The sequence below is a fragment of the Pelodiscus sinensis genome, chromosome 20, assembly GCF_049634645.1.
Source record: "Pelodiscus sinensis isolate JC-2024 chromosome 20, ASM4963464v1, whole genome shotgun sequence".
Lineage (NCBI taxonomy): Eukaryota > Metazoa > Chordata > Testudines > Trionychidae > Pelodiscus > Pelodiscus sinensis.
The window spans coordinates 2755264-2775256 of record NC_134730.1 but is presented as its reverse complement, the minus strand read 5'-3'; the positions used below and the strand labels follow the sequence as shown (position 1 = coordinate 2775256).

The following is a 19993-nucleotide window of genomic DNA, read 5'->3' as shown; positions in this document are numbered from 1 at the left end:
ACTATGGATAGTTCTCTGAAAACACCCACTTCATGTGCAGCAGCAGTCAAAAAAGTGAACAGACTGCTGGTGATCATTAGGAGAGGGACAGAGAATAAGACAGAAAATATCCTATTGCTTCTACATAACCCATGGCACGCTCACATCCTGAATACAGCGCGCAGACGTGATAACCTATCTCAAAATTGGAAAACGGCAACAAAAAGGATCAGAGTATGGAGCAGCCCATATGAGGAGAGAATAATAAGACTAGGGCTTTTCAGCTTGGAAAAGAGACAACTAAAATGGGGAGATGTGATAAAGGCCTATAAAATCATGACTGGTGTGAAGTAAGGAAAGATGTGTCATTTGTCCCTTCACGTAACACAACCAGGTGTTACCAAATGAAATGAATAGGCAGCAGGTTCAAGGGGAGACGACAGCGGGTCATATTGAAAGGTGAATTCTCGGGTTGGAGGAAGGTTACTAGCAGAGTTCCTCAGGGATCAGTTTTGGGGCTAATTTTATTTAATCTTTTTATTGCTGATCTTGGCACCAAAAGTGGAAGTGTCCTAATACAATCTGCGGATGACACAAAGTTGGGAGCTATTGTCAATTCAGAAAAGGATCGGGATATCATACAGGAAGATCTGGATGATCTTGTAAATTGGAGTGATAGCAATAGGATGAAATTTAATAGTGAGAAGTGTAAGGTTATGCATTTAGGGATTAATAACAAGAATTTTAGTTATAAGCTGGGGACACATCAGTTGGAAGTAACGGAGGAGGAGAAGGACCTCGGAGTCCTAGTTGATTATAGGATGACTATGAGCCGCCATTGTGACATGGCCGTGAAAAAGGCTAATACGGTCTTGGGATGTATTAGGCGAGGTATTTCCAGTAGGGATAAGGAGGTGGTAGTGCCGTTATACAAGGCATTGGTGAGACCCCATTTGGAATACTGTGTGCAGTTCTGGTCTCCCATGTTTAAGAAGGATGAATTCAAACTGGAGCAGGTACAAAGAAGGGCCACTAGGATGATCCGAGGAATGGAAAACCTGTCTTATGAAAGGAGACTCAAGGAGCTTGGCTTGTTTACCTTAACCAAAAGAAGGCTGAGGGGGGACATGATTGCACTTTTTAAATATATTAGAGGGATAAATACCAGGGAGGGAGAGGAATTATTTAAGCTTAATATCAGTGTGGACACAAGAACAAATGGATATAAGCTGGCTAGTAGGAAGTTTAGACTTGAGATTAGACGAAGGTTTCTAGCCATTAGAGGACTGAGGTTCTGGAACGGCCTTCCAAGGGAAGTAGTGGGGGCAAAAGATCTATCCGCTTTCAAGATTAAACTAGATGGCTGTGTCTACACTGGCATCCCTTCCGGAAAAGGGATGCTAATGTAGCACTTTAGAATAGGCAAATCCACGGGGGATTTAAATCTCCCCCGCGGTATTTGCATTAACATGGCTGCCGTTTTTTTCCGGCTTGGAGATAAGCTGGAGAAAAGCGCCAGTCTAGACGTGATTCTCCGGAAAATAAAGCCTTTTATTCCTTGAAAGTAGGAATAAGAGATCCTCCGGAAAAGGCTTTATTTTCCGGAGAATCACGTCTAGACTGGCGCTTTTCTCCGGCTTATCTCCAAGCCGGAAAAAAGCGGCAGCCATGTTAATGCAAATACCGCGGGGGATATTTAAATCCCCCGTGGATTTGCCTATTCCAAAGTGCTACATTAGCATCCCTTTTCCGGAAGGGATGCCAGTGTAGACACAGCCGATGGGTTTATGAAGGGGATGGTTTGATGAGATAATATGATCTTGGTAACTAATTGACCATTCATTATCAGTGGGAATAGGTCAATGGAGGGATGATAGGAGTTACTATAGAGAACTTTCTGGGTGTCTGGCTGATGAGTCTTGCCCACATGCTCAGGGTTTAGCTGATCGCCATATTTGGGGTCGGGAAGGAATTTTCCTCCAGGGTAGATTGGCAGAGGCCCTGGAGGTTTTTCGCCTTCCTCTGTAGCGTGGGGTACAGATCACAGCTGAAGGATTCTCTGCATCTTGGGGTCTTCAAAGTATTTGAAGGTTTCAATATCTGAGATATAGGTGAGAGGATTATTTTGGGAGGAGTGGGTGAGATTCTGTGGCCTGCACTGTGCAGGGGGTCAGACTGGATGATCATAATGGTCCCTTCTGACCTTAAAGTCTATGAGTCTATGAGGTTTAAAACAAACAAAAGGAAGTTTTTCTTTATACAACACATGGTCAACTTGTGGAACTCCTTGCCAGAGGATATTGTGAAGGGCAAGACTGTTTCAGGGTTCAAAAAAGAGCTAGATAAATGCATGGAGGTTAGGTTTTCTGTCTGTCAGAAGTTGGGAATGGCCAGCAGAGGATGGATCATTCACTGACTGACCTGTTCATTCCCTCTGGGGCACCGGGCATTGGCACAGGACCCTAGGGTGGAGCCTGAGGGAAGAAGACCACTCTGAAGGCAGATGGCAGAAAGGCCATTAGGCTGCAGTTTCCCACATGTGAGGGCGGGGTCCCAGGGAGCATAAACATCCCCTCCCCTCTCTGTGTGGGGATGGGGCACATCCGCCTCCTGACAGCTGGATTTAGAGAGCTTCTTCTGAGCTCTTCCCCAGCCCTGTTCACCCCGGGAAAGAAACTCAGCAAGGCATCTACGGGCGACTTTGGCGTTGGATGCAATAATCAATCTTCATTCCGCACAGGAATGGAACGCGGGGCCCCTCGTGGGTTCCGAGGATGATTTAACAAGCTCTAATTTAATTAAAATGCTATCCACTCGGAAGGAATGGGAAAGGAGATTAACAGGCACAAAAATTAATGTTACATTAAAATTCATCCCCCCCAGGAGGAGGGGTTCTAATGCTTTAATAAATAGATCAAATGTATCTAATCGAGCTACAGGCACCCCAGAGATTGTGTCTGTCTTGCCTTGGCTCACAGAAGCTTACCCGGCCCCTCCTGCCACTCTTCCCGATTACCAAACCTGGGGAGGAGCTGGGGGGGAGTGGGAGGGGTTTGCTTTGCAAAGGTTTGCCCCATTTTACCCCGGGGTTCAACCACGCAAAAGACTCCGTAATTCTCAGCGCAAAACTCAGCCAGAATTGCCCGGGGTCATCTGAATTCACTGGGGGTATGTGGAGCTCAGAGCTTGGCCCGGCAAGTGTTCCACGCAAACCCACTGCGCGTCGGCACAGAGCTGGGAGCCCGGCGCTTTCCCCTCCCACGAGGGGCGTGCTAGGTGGGGACGTTGCCCCTGCGCAAAGGGGGGTTACGGAAGGGCTCACCAGCTCTAAGCTTTGGGAAACCAACTGCTGTGGTGGGGCTGGCCAACCGCAGGGCCCCGTGGCTCTAGGCGCCGCAGACACACAGCAAGAGCCAGCTGTTTCAGGTCTGAGCAGGCAGCAGCGCTCCTGGCCATGCAGCCACCCAGCCGTGGGGTTGCTCAACTTCTTGCCATGCGCGTAACTCAGCGGGCGGAGCGGCGAAGGGGGTCGGCGCCCACCTCCCGCGAGCGCCCCCGTGTGGCCGAGCGTGGGTTCCCGCACTGCCTCCGTTTTGAGAAACCCTGCAACTACCCAGCTCCCCGGCCTCGTGTGCAGTCACAGCCCCTCCGGGGTACACCTCTATCAGGGTCCATCCCGGCCCCCTCTCTGAGCCCAGGCTCTCAATCTGCTTCCCACTTGGTAAGAGCGGGGCCGCCAAGGCCTTCTCCTCCAGGAGATGGTGTCCTGAACAGCTCCCCTCTCTGAGCTGTCCTTGGTCCTGCCAGCCAGCGCCCTTCACCTTCTCCCTTCCAGGTCTGGGCTACAACTCAGCTGCCGCTAGTCCTGCAGCTCCTTTTGTAGTCCCTCCTGGATCCTGATTGGCTGGTTCCTTCACAGCCACTCTAGCCTTCTGGAGGACTTCTCTATGGCCTAGTCCCATAACAGGCTGCTAACTCCTTGCTCCTTCAGTTTGTCAATTCCTTGACTTCAAGAGCTGCACAGGGAGGTGCATTTGGACTTCATTCCACCCTGCAATGCTCCTTTGCTCGACTTTTCCACTCCCTTTCCCTGCCAGGAACTACAATGTCAGGCGGCAGCGAACCCGGCCCCCTGAAGTTTTCTATTGCAGTCAGTGGGTCCCAGGAAGCCTGATGGTTGTGTTTTCCAGCTGTGCAAGAGCACTAGTGCTCAGCACAGCTGCATGGGCTGGGTTTCAGGAAGCAAACCTCAGAGCCCTGTGCTGAAAAGGTGGGTTGCCTTTTTTTTTTCAATGGAGATAATTACATTCCCCATTCCCAGCCCCCGCTTGCCCGGAACATAGACACAGCTTTGCCCAAACTTTTTCCAACAATCCACCAGAATGGAAAATGTCAGCCCCCGGTGGGAACCTATCAGAAAGCAAGTAGGCCATGAAACCAAGCTTAGAAACTGGCAGGAAGGATGAGGAAGTTAGGACTAATGGCACCTGCACTTCCGTGGTTTCTTCTCTCGCACGATGGCAGAGCATGCTGGGCGGGAGCCGGAAGGGCACATTTTTAGTGGTCAGAGTAATTAATGGTTGGAGCCATTTATAGTCTCATCACTGACCATCTCTCACTCAGGATTGGGGGCTTTCCTAACAGCTGCTCTAGGAAGCCTCTGGAGCATCCCCCTGGCATTTGTGATGCCGGGGGTCAGAGTAGATCGGGGTGGCCAACCTGCGGCTCAGATGCCGCATGCGGCTCTTCCCCCCCTTAAAGTGTGGCTCACGAAGCGTCCCCCTTGGCTCGCGAAGCCGCCCCTGAGCCCCCAGAAAGGGTCCCTGGCCCCCTGTGCTCACTGGGGCAGGGGAGCCGTCCGGTGCGGCGATTCAAGATGGCGGTGGATGATGGGAGCCTGATGTGGCCTTGTCTTTTCTTTTAAAGGGGCAGTGTCTTTTCTTTTTTTTGCTCAACAAAAATTGCTGCAAAAAAAAATTCTTGTGCGGCTCTTCGCATTTTTTCCACCACTGTTTCGGCTCTCTTCGTTTAATGGGTTGGCCACCCCTGGACTAGATGATCACCAAGTTCCCTTCTGACCTTGAATCCATAAATCTCCACCTGGGTAAATCCCCCGCTACCAATGGATTTCCTCTGGGTTCACACCAACACACGGGCACAATCCCGCCTGGTGAGACAAATCCCTCCCTGGTGACCCTTTGGAGAGGAGAGTTGGGACGGAAATGCAGGAGGCTTGTCAGAAGGGGGTGGGAAACGCTTCTCCCCAGGCGGGTCCCCTTGCACTGTGACATGCTGCGAGCCGCCAAGCCGGGCAGTGCCCTGACATGAGCAGGTCCCGCTCTACCCCGGTCCTGGCTGGCACCAAGACACCCGCAGCGGGGGAGACGGGAATGGACTGACCTGCCCCTGAGCCTCGCTCCTCATCAGGTAGCGCATCTTGCTGAGGATGCACTGCCGGAGCTGCTCCCACGAGACGGCTCTGTCTTCTCTCGCCAGCAGTGGGGGCCCGAACCTGCAAAGCCAAAAGCTGGGGGTTGACGCTAGAACAGGAATCCCTGGCCCCTCCGGGCAGGCGCCATCTTTGTCCATCCCCTCGTGGTCGGGGACGAAAGCGCACGGAGTGCTCGGGTACGTCCCAGGGGCTCTTGGACTGGGGGGGAGGGGTAGCTCAGTGGGTTGCGCATTGGCCTGCTAAACCCAGGGCTGCGAGTTCAATCCTTGAGGGAGCCATCTAGGAATCTGGGGCAAATCTGTCAGGGATGGTGCTTGGTCCTGCTGGGAGGACAGGGAACTGGACTCAGTGACCTCCCTCCTAGCTCTATGGGATCGTATATCTCCATATAAGACAGCACAGGGGCCTCCAGCTGGTGTGGGAAGGGGGCACCACACAGCCATGCAGAGAGGAAGCACTGCCTAGCAGTCAGAGCACTGGACACTGAATCATTGCCCTTTGTCAGAGGGATAAACCCAGCCAGAGCAAGAACAGGCAGCCAATGGGAGATCCTGGAGAGGAACCCAGGAGTGTGGGCACCTGTTACTTTGCTTCATCCACTAGGCTGCACCACCTTCCAAACCCACCTGTTACTTCAGGGAGGGGTAACCGGGGCTAGTGAATGGCCCCTCCAGCTCACTGGGCTGCAAGACTGTCGGAACCGAGACGGTGTCCCGGGCGGGGGGAGTTGTGTAACTGCGCTTGTGTAGCTTGGGGTGCGGGTTGCTCCATGGCAAGGCTTTTGGTGCAGAGGGATCGCGCGTGTGGCCCTCACAACGGTGTGCGCCAGCACCTCGCCTCACCTGCCCCTGCGTTAGGTGTGTGTCATTTTAGTAACACCGGTAGGAAACCCGACGCAGACAGAAACCCGCAGACTCCGGCAACCCTGCACGTGGGCAACGGTAACAACCCGTCCCGCGGGTCGCACACAACCCCGGAGGCAGGTGCCCATCGCTGCGTTACCGGGTAATGGCTGCAGCGTTCACGCCCAGGCAGCTCTAACCCGCAGCGTGGGGCGGAGCAAGGCGGCGTACCTGGCAGCCTGCTGCCCTGTCCCTGCCATGTTACAGAGGAGAAGCAGCACTCTCCCGCCTCCACCGGGGTGCACGAGCTCCGAGGACACGGCTCCAGCATGGGGCAATCGCTGACCTTCGGCCTCGGAGGAGCTGGGGGACGTTGGGAGGCTGAGGGGGCAGCCTGCAGGGAGAAACAGAGGAGCAAGAGAATGAATGCCCGAGTCCGGGCTGGTGTGGGGGGCACTGATCACGGCAGGTGCCAACTCTTTACCCCACGGAGAGCGGGCAGTGAACCCCAGTCTGCGAGGCGTGGGCACCTCCCAGGCACTCAGCCCAGCGCCGGCCCAGAGCCGCCTGCCCCGCCGGATGAACCCCGCGGAATGACACTGCGCTGCTGGACCGCAGCGGGCGGGAAGAATCGAAGAGGCCTAGGCTGAGCGCTGATCCATTTGCAGGGTGCCCGGCTGGCGCGAAGGGCACGTCCCCGCCCCGGGCGCACCTGCCACCTCCCGACCGTCTTACTAGCATGGCTTGGCAAGTAACCAGAGGGCCCCGCAGGGCTGGGAGCAAGCTCTGAGGCTTCCCAACGTCGGGACTCCCCGCTAGCCGGGAGGGACGATGAATCCCGGGGGCGCTGAGGAGAGAACCCGGAGGTGCCCTAACAGCAGCTCCTCAGCAGGCCAGACTCCGCCGGGCGTAACTGAGGCTGGCGTTCAAGCCAGGCCCTTCTGGGGTCTCCTCGGCCCCAGCGCGGACGCAGGTGGCGCGAGCCCCGAGCACACAGGCGGCTCTCGTCACACTGACACACCCGAGCGGGACGCAGACAGAGGGGCCTCGGTCCCTGGGGTAACTCCCCCGCCATTCACGGCGCTGATGGAGAGCCCCGCTGCCCGGCGGAGATGGGCTCGGTTCCAGGCGCCCGGAACGCAGCCTGGTACCTGAGAGCCGGGACGAGCTGCCTCGGCGGGCGGGCAGTGGGGCCTGGAAGGCGTAGACGCTGTCACCCTCGGCGATGGTGTTGAGATCCTCCTCGTCGTGGAAGGAGCGCTGGAACCCGCTGGGGGACAGCTCCGCCAGGACCACCTGCAGCGCAGGGCAACGTCAGCCGCCCCGTCCCCCTCCCCGAGGGCCCCCGGCCCCGGCCGGTCCTGTGTTTGGAGAGCCCCAGGGCCTCCCCGCAGCAGCTCAGCACAGCCCCGCTCTGTGGATGCGCCCGGTGGGGGGTCTCCAGGCTGCTACCGAGGAGCCAGGCTGAGGGGCTGGCGCACACGCGTATCTCCTGCAACCAGGCCTGCCTGAGACACCCTGGGGGGTTCCATTCACACCTGGCATGTGTGGCACGCCCCAGTGCCCCCCCCACAGTGACTGAGGCAAAAGGGGCTCCCCTTGCCAGGTGAGCCCTGCCAGGCTGGAGCGGGCGCCCCCGTGCCCCCGGGAGAGGGCTCAGCATTGGGGCAGCTGCCCACCGCTGCTCCAGGCCTGGGGAGGGGAGGGGAGACTGGCCCCGATGTCACGTTGCTGAATTGGAGGGAAGCAGCCAGATCGCTGCTGCACCCCTAGGTGGGGGTGTTGGCCCCAGAAATTGGTATGGGGGGAGCCATGTGGGGTATTGAATGGGAACTTATTGTTTGTTAATCGTATGTACACTATTTATGTGAGTGTATAATGTCTGTGTGTGTAGGTAGGAATCTGTAATCTGTGTGGAAGCTGAATATTTCTGTGAATGTGGTTAAGCATGGCTATGGACAGGCTGGGTAGCAAAGCCCTGTGGAACAATGACTCTCAATAGGCTATGGACACACCCAAAGAATGGGATTTGTCACCTGAGGGCAGCCAGCAGGAAACATAGAGATTGGCCTCTGACCAGGTGACTGGCTGCATACAAGAAGAGGCCAGGACGGAGTATAAAGAGGCCATGTGGTCGATGCCATTTTGTTCTCAGCTCAGCACTTCATCCCAGAGGCAGCACTGCAGGGATTGAAGAGCCCGGAAGACCTGTGGACCCATCCTGATCGTAGGATGTGCAATAAGGACTTGTAACCAGCAGCTGCAACATCTCTGCTAGAGCCTGCATCGAGAACTGGGAGATTCGGTGCATGTAACGTACTGTACTTTAATAACCTCACTCTCAGGCTTTTCTTTCTTGTAATAATAAACCTTTAGATATAGATTCTAAAGGATTGGCCCAGCGTGATTTGTGGGTAAGGTCCAGAGGGTAAATTGACCAGGGATCTGTGGCTGGTTTCTTGGAACCGGACAGAACTTGTTCGGGGTAGGTGGGATTGGGTGCTAGGACCCCCCACCTGTGTATGAGGCCCGGGGCCATCTGGGGCACGGATATTGCTGGGGTGTCGGAGGGGTTTTGCTCGGGAGGCTTCAGGCAGGCAGCTGAAGCGCTCTGTGGGACTGGTTTTTGGCCTGTGTGGAGAGGTCGCCAGTCGGGGGCTGTAAGGAACCCCGGATTTGAGCAATTCGCCCTGAGCGGACGCCCTCAGCTGTGCCCAGACAAGGCCCGGTCCGTCACACCCGACTGACCTGATCGGGGGCGATTTTGCCTTCTTCTGCCACCTTTGCCCGCAGGGCGGCCACCGTGCTGAAGAGGGGCACAGCCAGGCCCACCCGCAGGAACCGCTGGCTCTTGGACTGGAAGACTAAGGTCACGTTCAAGGACCTGAAAAACAGGGCGGGGGAGCTCCGGAGGGGCCAGCAGCAGCTCCTGGGGCGGTCTGGGCCCCAGGGAACCGGAGTTATTCCGGCCGGGCAGGCAGCGGGGAGAGCCGAGGGCTGAGCGCTGGCCCAGGAAAGCCCCCGAGCACCGCGTCCCGCTGTAAGGGCCACAACGCGGGGGTGCGGCCCCCCCCCCCCGGCTGAGCACTGGCCCAGGAACGCCCCTGAGCACCGCGTCCCGCTGTAAGGGCCACAACGCGGGGGTGCGGCCCCCCCCCCCCGGCTGAGCACTGGCCCAGGAACGCCCCCGAGCACCGCGTCCCGCTGTAAGGGCCACAACGCGGGGGTGCGGCCCCCCCCCCCGGCTGAGCACTGGCCCAGGAACGCCCCCGAGCACCGCGTCCCGCTGTAAGGGCCACAACGCGGGGGTGCGCCCCCCCCCCCCCGGCTGAGCACTGGCCCAGGAACGCCCCCGAGCACCGCGTCCCGCTGTAAGGGCCACAACGCGGGGGTGCGGCCCCGCCCGGCTGAGCACTGGCCCAGGAACGCCCCCAAGCACCGCGTCCCGCTGTAAGGGCCACAACGCGGGGGTGCGGCCCCGCCCGGCTGAGCACTGGCCCAGGAACGCCCCTGAGCACCGCGTCCCGCTGTAAGGGCCACAACGCGGGGGTGCGGCCCCGCCCGGCTGGGCACTGGCCCAGGAACGCCCCTGAGCACCGCGTCCCGCTGTAAGGGCCACAACGCGGGGGTGCGGCCCCCCCCCCCCGGCTGAGCACTGGCCCAGGAACGCCCCTGAGCACCGCGTCCCGCTGTAAGGGCCACAACGCGGGGGTGCGGCCCCGCCCCGGCTGAGCGGCTGCCCCCGGGCAAAGTCACCCGCCACATTAACACCCTGGGCTGGTGCTCCGACCCCTTTAAGGAGCAGCCGTCAGTCCCGCCCCACAGCCTCCTGCCAGCCCTGATCCCAGCCCTGGGCGCCCCACACACAGCTCTGCCACTGCCCCTCAGTCCCACCCCACAGCCCCCTGCTAGCCCGGCCCTGGGCACCCCACACACAGCTCTGCCACTGCCCCTCAGTCCCCCCCACAGCCCCCTGCTAGCCCGGCCCTGGGCACCCCACACACAGCTCTGCCACTGCCCCTCAGTCCCCCCCACAGCCCCCTGCTAGCCCGGCCCTGGGCACCCCACACACAGCTCTGCCACTGCCCCTCAGTCCCACCCCACAGCCCCCTGCTAGCCCAGGCCTGGGCGCCCCACACACAGCTCTGCCACTGCCCCTCAGTCCCCCCCACAGTCCCCTGCTAGCCCAGCCCTGGGCACCCCACACACAGCTCTGCCACTGCCCCTCAGTCCCACCCCACAGCCCCCTGCTAGCCCAGCCCTGGGCACCCCACACACAGCTCTGCCACTGCCCCTCAGTCCCCCCCACAGTCCCCTGCTAGCCCAGCCCTGGGCACCCCACACACAGCTCTGCCACTGCCCCTCAGTCCCCCCCACAGCCCCCTGCTAGCCCGGCCCTGGGCGCCCCACACACAGCTCTGCCACTGCCCCTCAGTCCCCCCCACAGCCCCCTGCTAGCCCAGCCCTGGGCACCCCACACACAGCTCTGCCACTGCCCCTCAGTCCCACCCCACAGCCCCCTGCTAGCCCAGCCCTGGGCGCCCCACACACAGCTCTGCCACTGCCCCTCAGTCCCCCCCACAGTCCCCTGCTAGCCCAGCCCTGGGCACCCCACACACAGCTCTGCCACTGCCCCTCAGTCCCACCCCACAGCCCCCTGCTAGCCCAGCCCTGGGCGCCCCACACACAGCTCTGCCACTGCCCCTCAGTCCCCCCCACTGCCCCCTGCTAGCCCAGCCCTGGGCGCCCCACACACAGCTCTGCCACTGCCCCTCAGTCCCACCCCACAGCCCCCTGCTAGCCCAGCCCTGGGCACCCCACACACAGCTCTGCCACTGCCCCTCAGTCCCACCCCACAGCCCCCTGCTAGCCTGGCCCTGGGCACCCCACACACAGCTCTGCCACTGCCCCTCAGTCCCCCCCCACAGCTCCCTGCTAGCCCGGCTCTGGGCGCCCCACACACAGCTCTGCCACTGCCCCTCAGTCCCACCCCACAGCCGCCTGCCAGCCCGGCCCTGGGCGCCCCACACACAGCTCTGCCACTGCCCCTCAGTCCCCCCCACAGCCCCCTGCCAGCCCAGCCCTGGGCGCCCCACACACAGCTCTGCCACTGCCCCTCAGTCCCACCCCACAGCCCCCTGCCAGCCCTGATCCCAGCCCTGGGCACCCCACACACAGCTCTGCCACTGCCCCTCAGTCCCACCCCACAGCCCCCTGCTAGCCCAGCCCTGGGCGCCCCACACACAGCTCTGCCACTGCCCCTCAGTCCCCCCCCACAGCTCCCTGCTAGCCCGGCTCTGGGCGCCCCACACACAGCTCTGCCACTGCCCCTCAGTCCCACCCCACAGCCCCCTGCTAGCCCAGCCCTGGGCGCCCCACACACAGCTCTGCCACTGCCCCTCAGTCCCACCCCACAGCCCCCTGCTAGCCCGGCCCTGGGCACCCCACACACAGCTCTGCCACTGCCCCTCAGTCCCACCCCACAGCACCCTGCTAGCCCAGCCCTGGGCGCCCCACACACAGCTCTGCCACTGCCCCTCAGTCCCACCCCACAGCCCCCTGCTAGCCCGGCCCTGGGCACCCCACACACAGCTCTGCCACTGCCCCTCAGTCCCACCCCACAGCCCCCTGCTAGCCCAGCCCTGGGCGCCCCACACACAGCTCTGCCACTGCCCCTCAGTCCCACCCCACGGCCCCCTGCTAGCCTAGCCCTGGGCGCCCCACACACAGCTCTGCCACTGCCCCTCAGTCCCACCCCACAGCCCCCTGCTAGCCCGGCCCTGGGCGCCCCACACACAGCTCTGCCAGTGCCCCTCAGTCCCACCCCACGGCCCCCTGCTAGCCCGGCCTTGGGCGCCCCACACACAGCTCTGCCAGTGCCCCTCAGTCCCCCCCACAGCCCCCTGCTAGCCCAGCCCTGGGCGCCCCACACACAGCTCTGCCACTGCCCCTCAGTCCCACCCCACGGCCCCCTGCTAGCCCGGCCCTGGGCGCCCCACACACAGCTCTGCCACTGCCCCTCAGTCCCCCCCACAGCCCCCTGCTAGCCCAGCCCTGGGCACCCCACACACAGCTCTGCCACTGCCCCTCAGTCCCACCCCACAGCCCCCTGCTAGCCCAGCCCTGGGCGCCCCACACACAGCTCTGCCAGTGCTCCTGAGTCCCCACAAATGCAGCTGCTCTGCCCTGCCAGTCCTAGGTCACCACATCATGTGTCTGAGCTGGGTGCTGACCAGCAGCGACCGTGATGGCCCTGCCCAGCTCCCTGTGATTGGAACCTGGTCTCCATGGGCAGCCCCTGACACCCCGTGCCCACTGCCCCCTTGCTCCACCCTGCCGGAGACCCACGTGGCTGACGCCGCCCAGGCTCACAGGCCCAGCGGGGGAGCAGGCGCAGGGAGGACGGAGAACGCTCCCAGGGGCGCCGTAGTGCCAGCTCCGAGCAGGGGGGCCGGGCTGCGTTCGCCTACCTGGTCTGGCGCAGGGGGATGGGTAAGGAGACGCACAGGAAGGGGTCAAAGGTGTTGCTTTGCTTCAGGCAGTGCGGGCAGGTCAAGGAGGACCTAAAACCGAAACAGGAAACCCGTCAAATTAACGAGGGACGGATTTGAACAAGGGCACCCCCCACCCCCGGCGAAAAGCAACCAGGGCCAGCACCCCTCTGCCTGGGAGAGCCCAGCTCCGGTGTGGGATCCCTACAGCACGGGGATCACACTGGAAAGGACCGGGACAGCTTGGACCTGCGGGTTCCCCTCCCGGTGCAGGGCCGCCGTGGTGCACGCTGGGTTCTCCGGCCCAGGCGGCGCCGAACCGACCTCGGCAATCCGGCTCCCCCGCCACACCTGGGGCCTCGCTATGAGGAAGCTCCTCCGGATAACCAGCCGGCCCCGACTTTGGTCAGTTCCAGCCCCTGGCTTCTGACAGCTCTCTCCCCACTAGAATAGAGCTGGACCCAGGCACGCGGAGGCACGGACACAGCCTGGGGGGGAGCCCCACCACACAACAGGCCGGCTCCTTTAACCTTTACCGCTGGGCTAGCCCTGCTCCCGAACCCTGGCGCTGCCTCCTGGCCGGCGCGGGGAGAGGAAGCCCCAAAGCTGGCCTGATGGCCGCAGATGCAAACGGATCCGAGGTGCCGGCTTTTCTGTCGTGCCTCTCGCAGCCTGGCTCCGATCCCCTGCCAGAGCATCTCCCTATGCACCAGCGGGACGCCAGGCTGGTCACGCCCGGCCGGGGTGCTCGGCAGAGTCCTGGGCCCCGGAGCTGATGCGAGGTACCCCGGCAAAGCGCCCATGCGAGGGTCACGGAGGGACCGTCCCAGCATCCGAGGGCCAGCAGCGTTCATGCGGCTGCTGGGCTGGGACCAGCTCGAGCAAGTGTTGGAAATCGGTTAGCGCGAGGACCACGTGGGCGTCGCCAGACCTCACGCCAGCCAATCAGCTGAGGTGAACGGAGCCCCCGAGAGAGATCACGTCTGGGAGGCAGGAGTGACATGAGCTTGGGGCGGGGACCGGGAAGCGAAGGGGCCATGCAGAGATGCAGCATGTTGAGCTCTGAGCCCCCACGGAGCCACAGAAAGGCGACAAACTCCCCGCATGCCCACAGCGTGCCCTAACACGGCCAGAGCACAGAAACGCCACTGGGGAATGCACCCAGGAGGCGGAATGGCAGCAATGAAGGGTGCGTGTGTACATGCGTGTGTATATGTGTGTGTGCATGTGCATGTGTGTACGTGTGTGCATGTGCATGCGTGTACATATGTGTATATGGGTGTGTGTGTGAATGTGTCCATGTGTATATGTACATGTATGTGTGTACATGTGTGCGCATGCGTCCCTGTGCATATGTGTGTCCGTGTGTACATGTGTGTGTGTGTGCATGTGCAGACACATTCAGGTGCTGTGCAGGGAGGAAGAGCTGTGTGTGCCTGTGTGCATTCAGCAGCCCTGCGGCTGTAAGGCAGGCGGAGGGTGTTCACGGGCGGCGGAGCGGCTCTGCATGTTTATGTGGCTCAGCCTAAGCCTACACTCACCTGCCGGGTAAATCGGCGGGTTCAGTCCAGCCCCCTCTGCTGCGCTGGCAGCCCCAGGCTGGAAGCCGGCTGCAGAGAATTCAGCCACGTCTCCCCTCCCCGTTTCTGGAATTCGCCGCCGTTTGCTCGCCCCCGCCGCCGGACAGCCGGGAGGCTCTGCACTCGCCCCGGTGCGCTTCCTTCCCTCCCTGCGCCCAGGGGCGCTCGCCGCAGGTCCCCGTGCGAAGGGAGTGCCCTGCTGGGTGGTGTGTGTCCAGCCAGCCTGCTGCGAGCCCTTTGCCGCGTACCTGCCCCGCCCATGTCCGGCGCCCCGGCGAACCCACTCCCCAGGCCGTCGGGGCCAAGCGGGGATTGGCTCTGGGGGCAGAACTGCAACCGGCCCGGAGCGGCTGTCTGTCCCTGTTCCGGTTTGCCGAGACCCGTCATGGCTGGGGGGCAGCAACAGAGCCCCGGGATCCCATCACTGCGCTCTGCCAGGGCTGCTCCATTCACCCCTCCTTAGCCAGGCACCTGTCGAGTGGCACCAGCTGGCTGTTCCGCGTCATCAGGGGCTGTTCCCTGGCTACTGGTCAGTGTGTGTGTGTGTGTGTGTGTGTGTGTGTGTGCACGTGAGTGTGTGTGTGTGTGTGTGTGTGTGTGTGTGTGTGTGTGTGCACGTGAGTGTGTGTGTGCGCGCGCAGCAGAGGGGGCTGGACTGAACCCGCGGATTTACTCAGCAGGTGAGTGTAGGCTTAGGCCGAGCCACATAAACATGCAGAGCCGCTCCGCCGCCTGTGAACACCCCCCGCCTGCCTTACAGCCGCAGGGCTGCTTAATGCACACAGGCACACACGGCTCTTCCTCCCTGCACACACCTGAATGTGTCTGCGCGCGCACACACACACACACACACACACACACACACACACACACACACACACACTCTCTCTCTCCTGCCACAGCGCCGAGCAGAAGACAGACCCGGCCCCTTGCCTGCCGCTGGTCCATGGAACACGCCGTGGGAACGCCCACGAGTGAGCCCGCCAGCGGCTCCTCTCTGCCGGCCACTCGGCCACCCTACCAGGCACTGCGCATTTCCATGCCTCTGCCCTGCACTGGCATCGGGGGGTGTCCATGCAGGCTGGCGCTGCAGGGCGGGGGCTGGGGCAAGGGCGGGGCTGGCACTCAGCAGATGGACTAGCCGGCGTGATGCCAGGTGCCAGGCAAGACCGTGGCCGGGTGGCACAGGGCGGGGTGGGGAGCGGTGGCCTGAGCTGGCTGAGGCAGGTCTGCATTGCTTCTGCAGGGGAGCTGTGGGAACGTCACCCCTCAGGTCTTCCAGCTTCCAGAGCTTTTCTTTTCTCCGCTCTTTATTTAGCCTGGCTTCAGCCTGGGACTGTCCCAGGTTAGAACGCAGCCACTCGCTCGCACCCTGCCACTTGCCTGTGTAGGTAGCCCTTTGGCCATTTCTTAGCAGGAGCAGATAGAGCCCGCCTTACCCCTGCTCCAACCTCTCCCCGGGGCTGCCTTTAGTATTGTCAGTAACATGGCCAACACAAAGGGGTCATGAATGACAGTGAAAGGCACTGATGCCTAGAAAGGCTTGAGCACGCAACAATCTGTGGAACTCCCTGCCACTGGATGCTGAGAAAGTCACGATTTCAGCAGGGGTTAATGAAGACAAGGACGTTTCATTTGCTCCAGGACACAGGCTAATTGCTCGCTGCTAGTGGGAAATAGCTCCTGGAAGCAGATTACCCAATAGCTACCCACTTTGGGGTCGGTTGCATCTTCCCCTGAAGCAGCAGAGTTGTTCCTGTAGCTTCTGTCTTGCCCCTCCCTGCCAGAGGTGACTGTCGTAAGTCTAGGCTAAGGGATGTGGGTCTGCCTGGGCGGTCAGTAATTACTGTGTGTGGCATCAGCACCCCACGGGCCAGGCGGGAGTCAGGACCCAGAGTTCACAGAACAAGCAAGTAGCCGGCCCCCGCCCCACGGCTGACTGTTTTTTCAGTCGCCTCCCTCCAGGAGCTGATTCCAAGGGGCGGTAAGCGAACGCCGCTGCCCCTGGATACGTTAGTGCCTCCGCTCTTCAGAGGACACGAGAAGCAGGAACACGGCAGCCTCGCTTGCTAGGAAGCAGGAAGGCAATCAGAGCAGTGACTGCTTTGATATCCCCGGCCCAATCGAGCTGCGGGAGCTGCCTTTGGTGACTAAAGCAAAGGCAGCTGCTTCCTGCTCCCCCTTTAGCGCTCAGCACGGGGCGCGCGGTCAGGAACCCAGCCGCCAAGGATGCAACGAGCAACCCCGCCAAGAGCCTGGCAGTGCAGCACAGGCCCCGGCAGCCGGCGGGGCTGGCGGCTCGCTGGAACCCCAGCAGGTGAGGGGCCAATTAAAGGCGGCAGCAGAGCAACGGAGAAGCTGAATGCAAGAGCACCTGACGAGCGTGGGCCGAGTGTCCCCCACGGCAGCACAGGCAGGGCAAAGGATGCAACAGCAAACTCCCCATCCTCAGTCTCTGCCCTGGGCCATGCCTCAGTTTCCCCAGGTATCAAAGGGCTAGCGCCACTGCTCTCCATTGAGACCCATGCACGTGGGGCGCCACAGGCTGGGCGGCCCAGCGAGCAGGCGCAGACAGACACCAGGGAGCAGGCCAAAGCGCGCAGGACAGGGAAGGTGACCTACATCCTGCAGGCCTGACTCCTGCCATTTCCCTCTTGTCCGCACGAATCGCACGTGCGCTCCCGCCCCTCCCCAGAGCGAGCTGCAGCCTGGCGACGTGACCTTAGCGGCCCCTGCGGAGACGAACCGCCCCGACCTGCAGACTTTCCACAGACACCTTGGTGCTCGGACGCCTGCCTCTGCCCCCCCCCCCCCCCCCCCCGTAGGGGCCATGACTCCTTGGCCCCGTGGAGTGACTCCATCGATCAACGGGGTTCCTCCACATTTCCACCGGCCCGGCTCAGCGCCAGCCCTGGCCATGACTCAACCCACCCGAGGAAGGGTCCCGTGCATTTCTGGCTGTCCTTAGGGTGGCCCAATTAGCTCCGGGTGTCAACAGGCAAGCGAGGAAAGCCTCCGTCCATCACGTTATCACCCCCACGCCGTGCTCACGGCTCACCCACGTGCTGCTGCGCGGAGCCGGGGCCCAGCAGCGGCCAGGGCCCCACCCCCGGGCCGGAGGAGCTCGTCGCATCCCAGGGCAGCCCTGGGAAGCCCCCTTTTGTCCCACAGTGGCACCCAGCGTGCACGTCTCCATGCACGGGGCAAGCGCTTTGGCAGGTGAGTGCGGACCAGGCCGGGCGGGGAGGGGAGAGAGAGAACGGAGGCAAAGGGGGGTGACGTCGGACCAGAGGGAAAATCAGGAAGATTCCAGGCAACGCCCGAAGCATCCTGCCCGGGGCGCCCACTGGTGCCAGCCCGGCGCGGAGGTGGGGCTGTTTCTGCTCCCTGCAAGGCACAGGTGCTATCCAGCTAGAAACCCGGGCCCCAGCGAAGGCAGCTGAGCTCCGACTACGGCCCCGCCGGCGACCTGCGCACAGAGGAAGACACAGGAACGCCCACAGGAGGCCGAGGCGCGCTACCTGGGGCAGGCCGTCCCAACCCCCATTACCCAGAGACCGGCTTACGCCTGGACGCATGCAGGCTGCTCTCCCCGCCTGCCCTTTGCAGGGGCTGGACCCGGCGCCCGCTGCAGCGCCCGCCCTCAGGAGCTCCTGACCTTTGAACGGGCTCACTAGCTGGCCGCGCACACCTGTGTGGCGCCAGCCGGGGAGCCTCGGGGCGGAGCAGTCCTGCCACGCACACAGCCGGCACGAGCAGGCCCTGGCGCTGCCTCCAACGGGCCTTGTCCCCGGAAGGGCCCTGGCAGCGCTGGGGGGCTGTGAATTTCCAGTAGCTTTGGAGCACAGAGGCAAAGCAGCTTCGCCACCCTGGGCCGTGCGGCGTGCGGGCTGCCGGGCACCCTGGCGGGCCGGCTGTGGGCAGGCCAGACGCTGGGGGTTGACCGTTTGCATTCGCGGAGCCGCGGAGGTGCCGCTAATCTCCGTTCAGCGTTCGCAGGAAGGGCCTCGTCACAAAACAGGACATTCGGGGGCCAGCAGACGGACAGCACGCGGAGCGTTGCCTAGCAACGCCTCGGTGCAGCGTGTGCCCCACCTCGAGGAGCCCTGGCATGAAAGCGGGAGGCTGACAGGCCTTGCAGATGGCTCCTGCTCACTCCCCAGGGTTGAACAGAGACGAATACCACTCTCTCCACATCTGAGGAAACTGAGGCACGAGCGGAGACTTTGAGAGGGTTCCATCTTCCGTTGTGTAGGGCCTGACAGGGCCAGGTGCTGAGGGGCCCTTGCTCCCACGGACATGCTCAGCAGCTTCCAGGATCAGGCCCATTAGGGCGAGAACTAGAATTCACCTCTCAATGGGAAGCCACTTTTATTTCTGAGGCTATGTCTATACTTGCGGCTTCTTGCCTCAGAAATATGCAAATAAGGCTAAGCGTGGAATATTGCCAAGCCTCATTTGCATACCTAATGGGCCGCCATTTTTGCAGAACTGGCTCTTGCGCCAGAAGGCGCTGTGCTGTCTACACGGCCCCTTCTTGTGCGAGAAATCCCTGAAATTCCTGAAAATACCTGGCATAACGGCATTGCACAAGAGGGGTTTTCTTGCGCAAGAAGGGCGTGTAGACAGCTCCTTCTGGTGCAAGAGCCTCTTCTGCAAAAATGGCGGCCCATTTGGTATGCAAATGAGGCTCCGCGATAGTCCACGCTTAGCCTCATTTGCATATTTCTGACACAAGATGCCACGCGTGTAGACACAGCCCTCGTGTCCTTCACATTTATTTGAAATGAAAAAAAATTAAAAACCTCTAAGGTGCTAGTCGACTTTGTGATTCACTAAACACGCCAAGCAGCCCTGGTTCCGAGTCGACCCAGCACTCGTGTTTGCGTCTGATTTTGCAGAATTGCCAGGGAATTGACAAATCAGTGCTTCCCACGGGGCTAGTCGAAAGGGTCCAAAAATCACCCCCCCTGCATTTCTCCGGGTCTTTCCTAAAAGTAGTTCTGAGCGCCAGCACCCGTAGCCAGGCCCCAGCTGAGAAGGAGGGTGTGACGGGTCTGTCCCTGTGTCTCTGGAGATCAAGGGAGGGGAGAGCCGCTGTTAATAAGACCATCCTGAGGGAAGGATGGCGAGTTAATGGGATCATGGAAAAGGAGATGATTTAGGAGCTCGAGATGGGCAGAAGCACCCCAGAGCCAACAACAGAAGCCCCCCGAGCTGACAGAAGACGGTGGCCAGGGAGGATGCCAGGAGTCGGGATCTGACATGCTCAGAGCATCCCTGTCCCACTCCGGGACCGAGTCAGCTGTCACGTGATGCTGCAGCTGGCTGCCCCGTTCCCTGGGCTGCGCCACGTGGCACGGCCCGCGAGCACATCCTTTGCAGACTCCAGAACGCTTCCGGCAGCGCCAGCAGGATCAGCCTCGTCCCAGGACCCGCCGCACAGCAGGGCTCGTTTTTCAGTGCTGCCCGACCTGTCGTGCTGCGGAATCGCCCAGGCAGCGGAGCCGAGCGGCACAAAATGAGCCACGGGCCCCTCCCCCACCCAGCTCACGCGAATGGAGTTGCACAACCCCAGAGGTTCATTGCTGGGTCTCCCGAGCCCTGGACCCCCCAGCGGAAGGACCCGGAGGGCGGCTTGAGCCTGGA

The 19993-nt window shown here is 61.3% G+C and overlaps 1 protein-coding gene across 1 annotated transcript in view; it reads right to left on the bottom strand.

Moving 5' to 3' along the window:
- Positions 1-19993, bottom strand: part of USP43 (ubiquitin specific peptidase 43) — an 85908-nt gene that overhangs the window by 16347 nt on the left and 49568 nt on the right. The window contains exons 4-8 of the mRNA XM_075903490.1: positions 12744-12836; positions 9022-9157; positions 7425-7569; positions 6505-6667; positions 5380-5491 (exon numbers count right to left, since the gene is read on the bottom strand). Of these exons, the coding sequence (XP_075759605.1) occupies positions 5380-5491; positions 6505-6667; positions 7425-7569; positions 9022-9157; positions 12744-12836 (649 nt within the window). The remainder of the gene's footprint in view (positions 1-5379; positions 5492-6504; positions 6668-7424; positions 7570-9021; positions 9158-12743; positions 12837-19993) is intronic.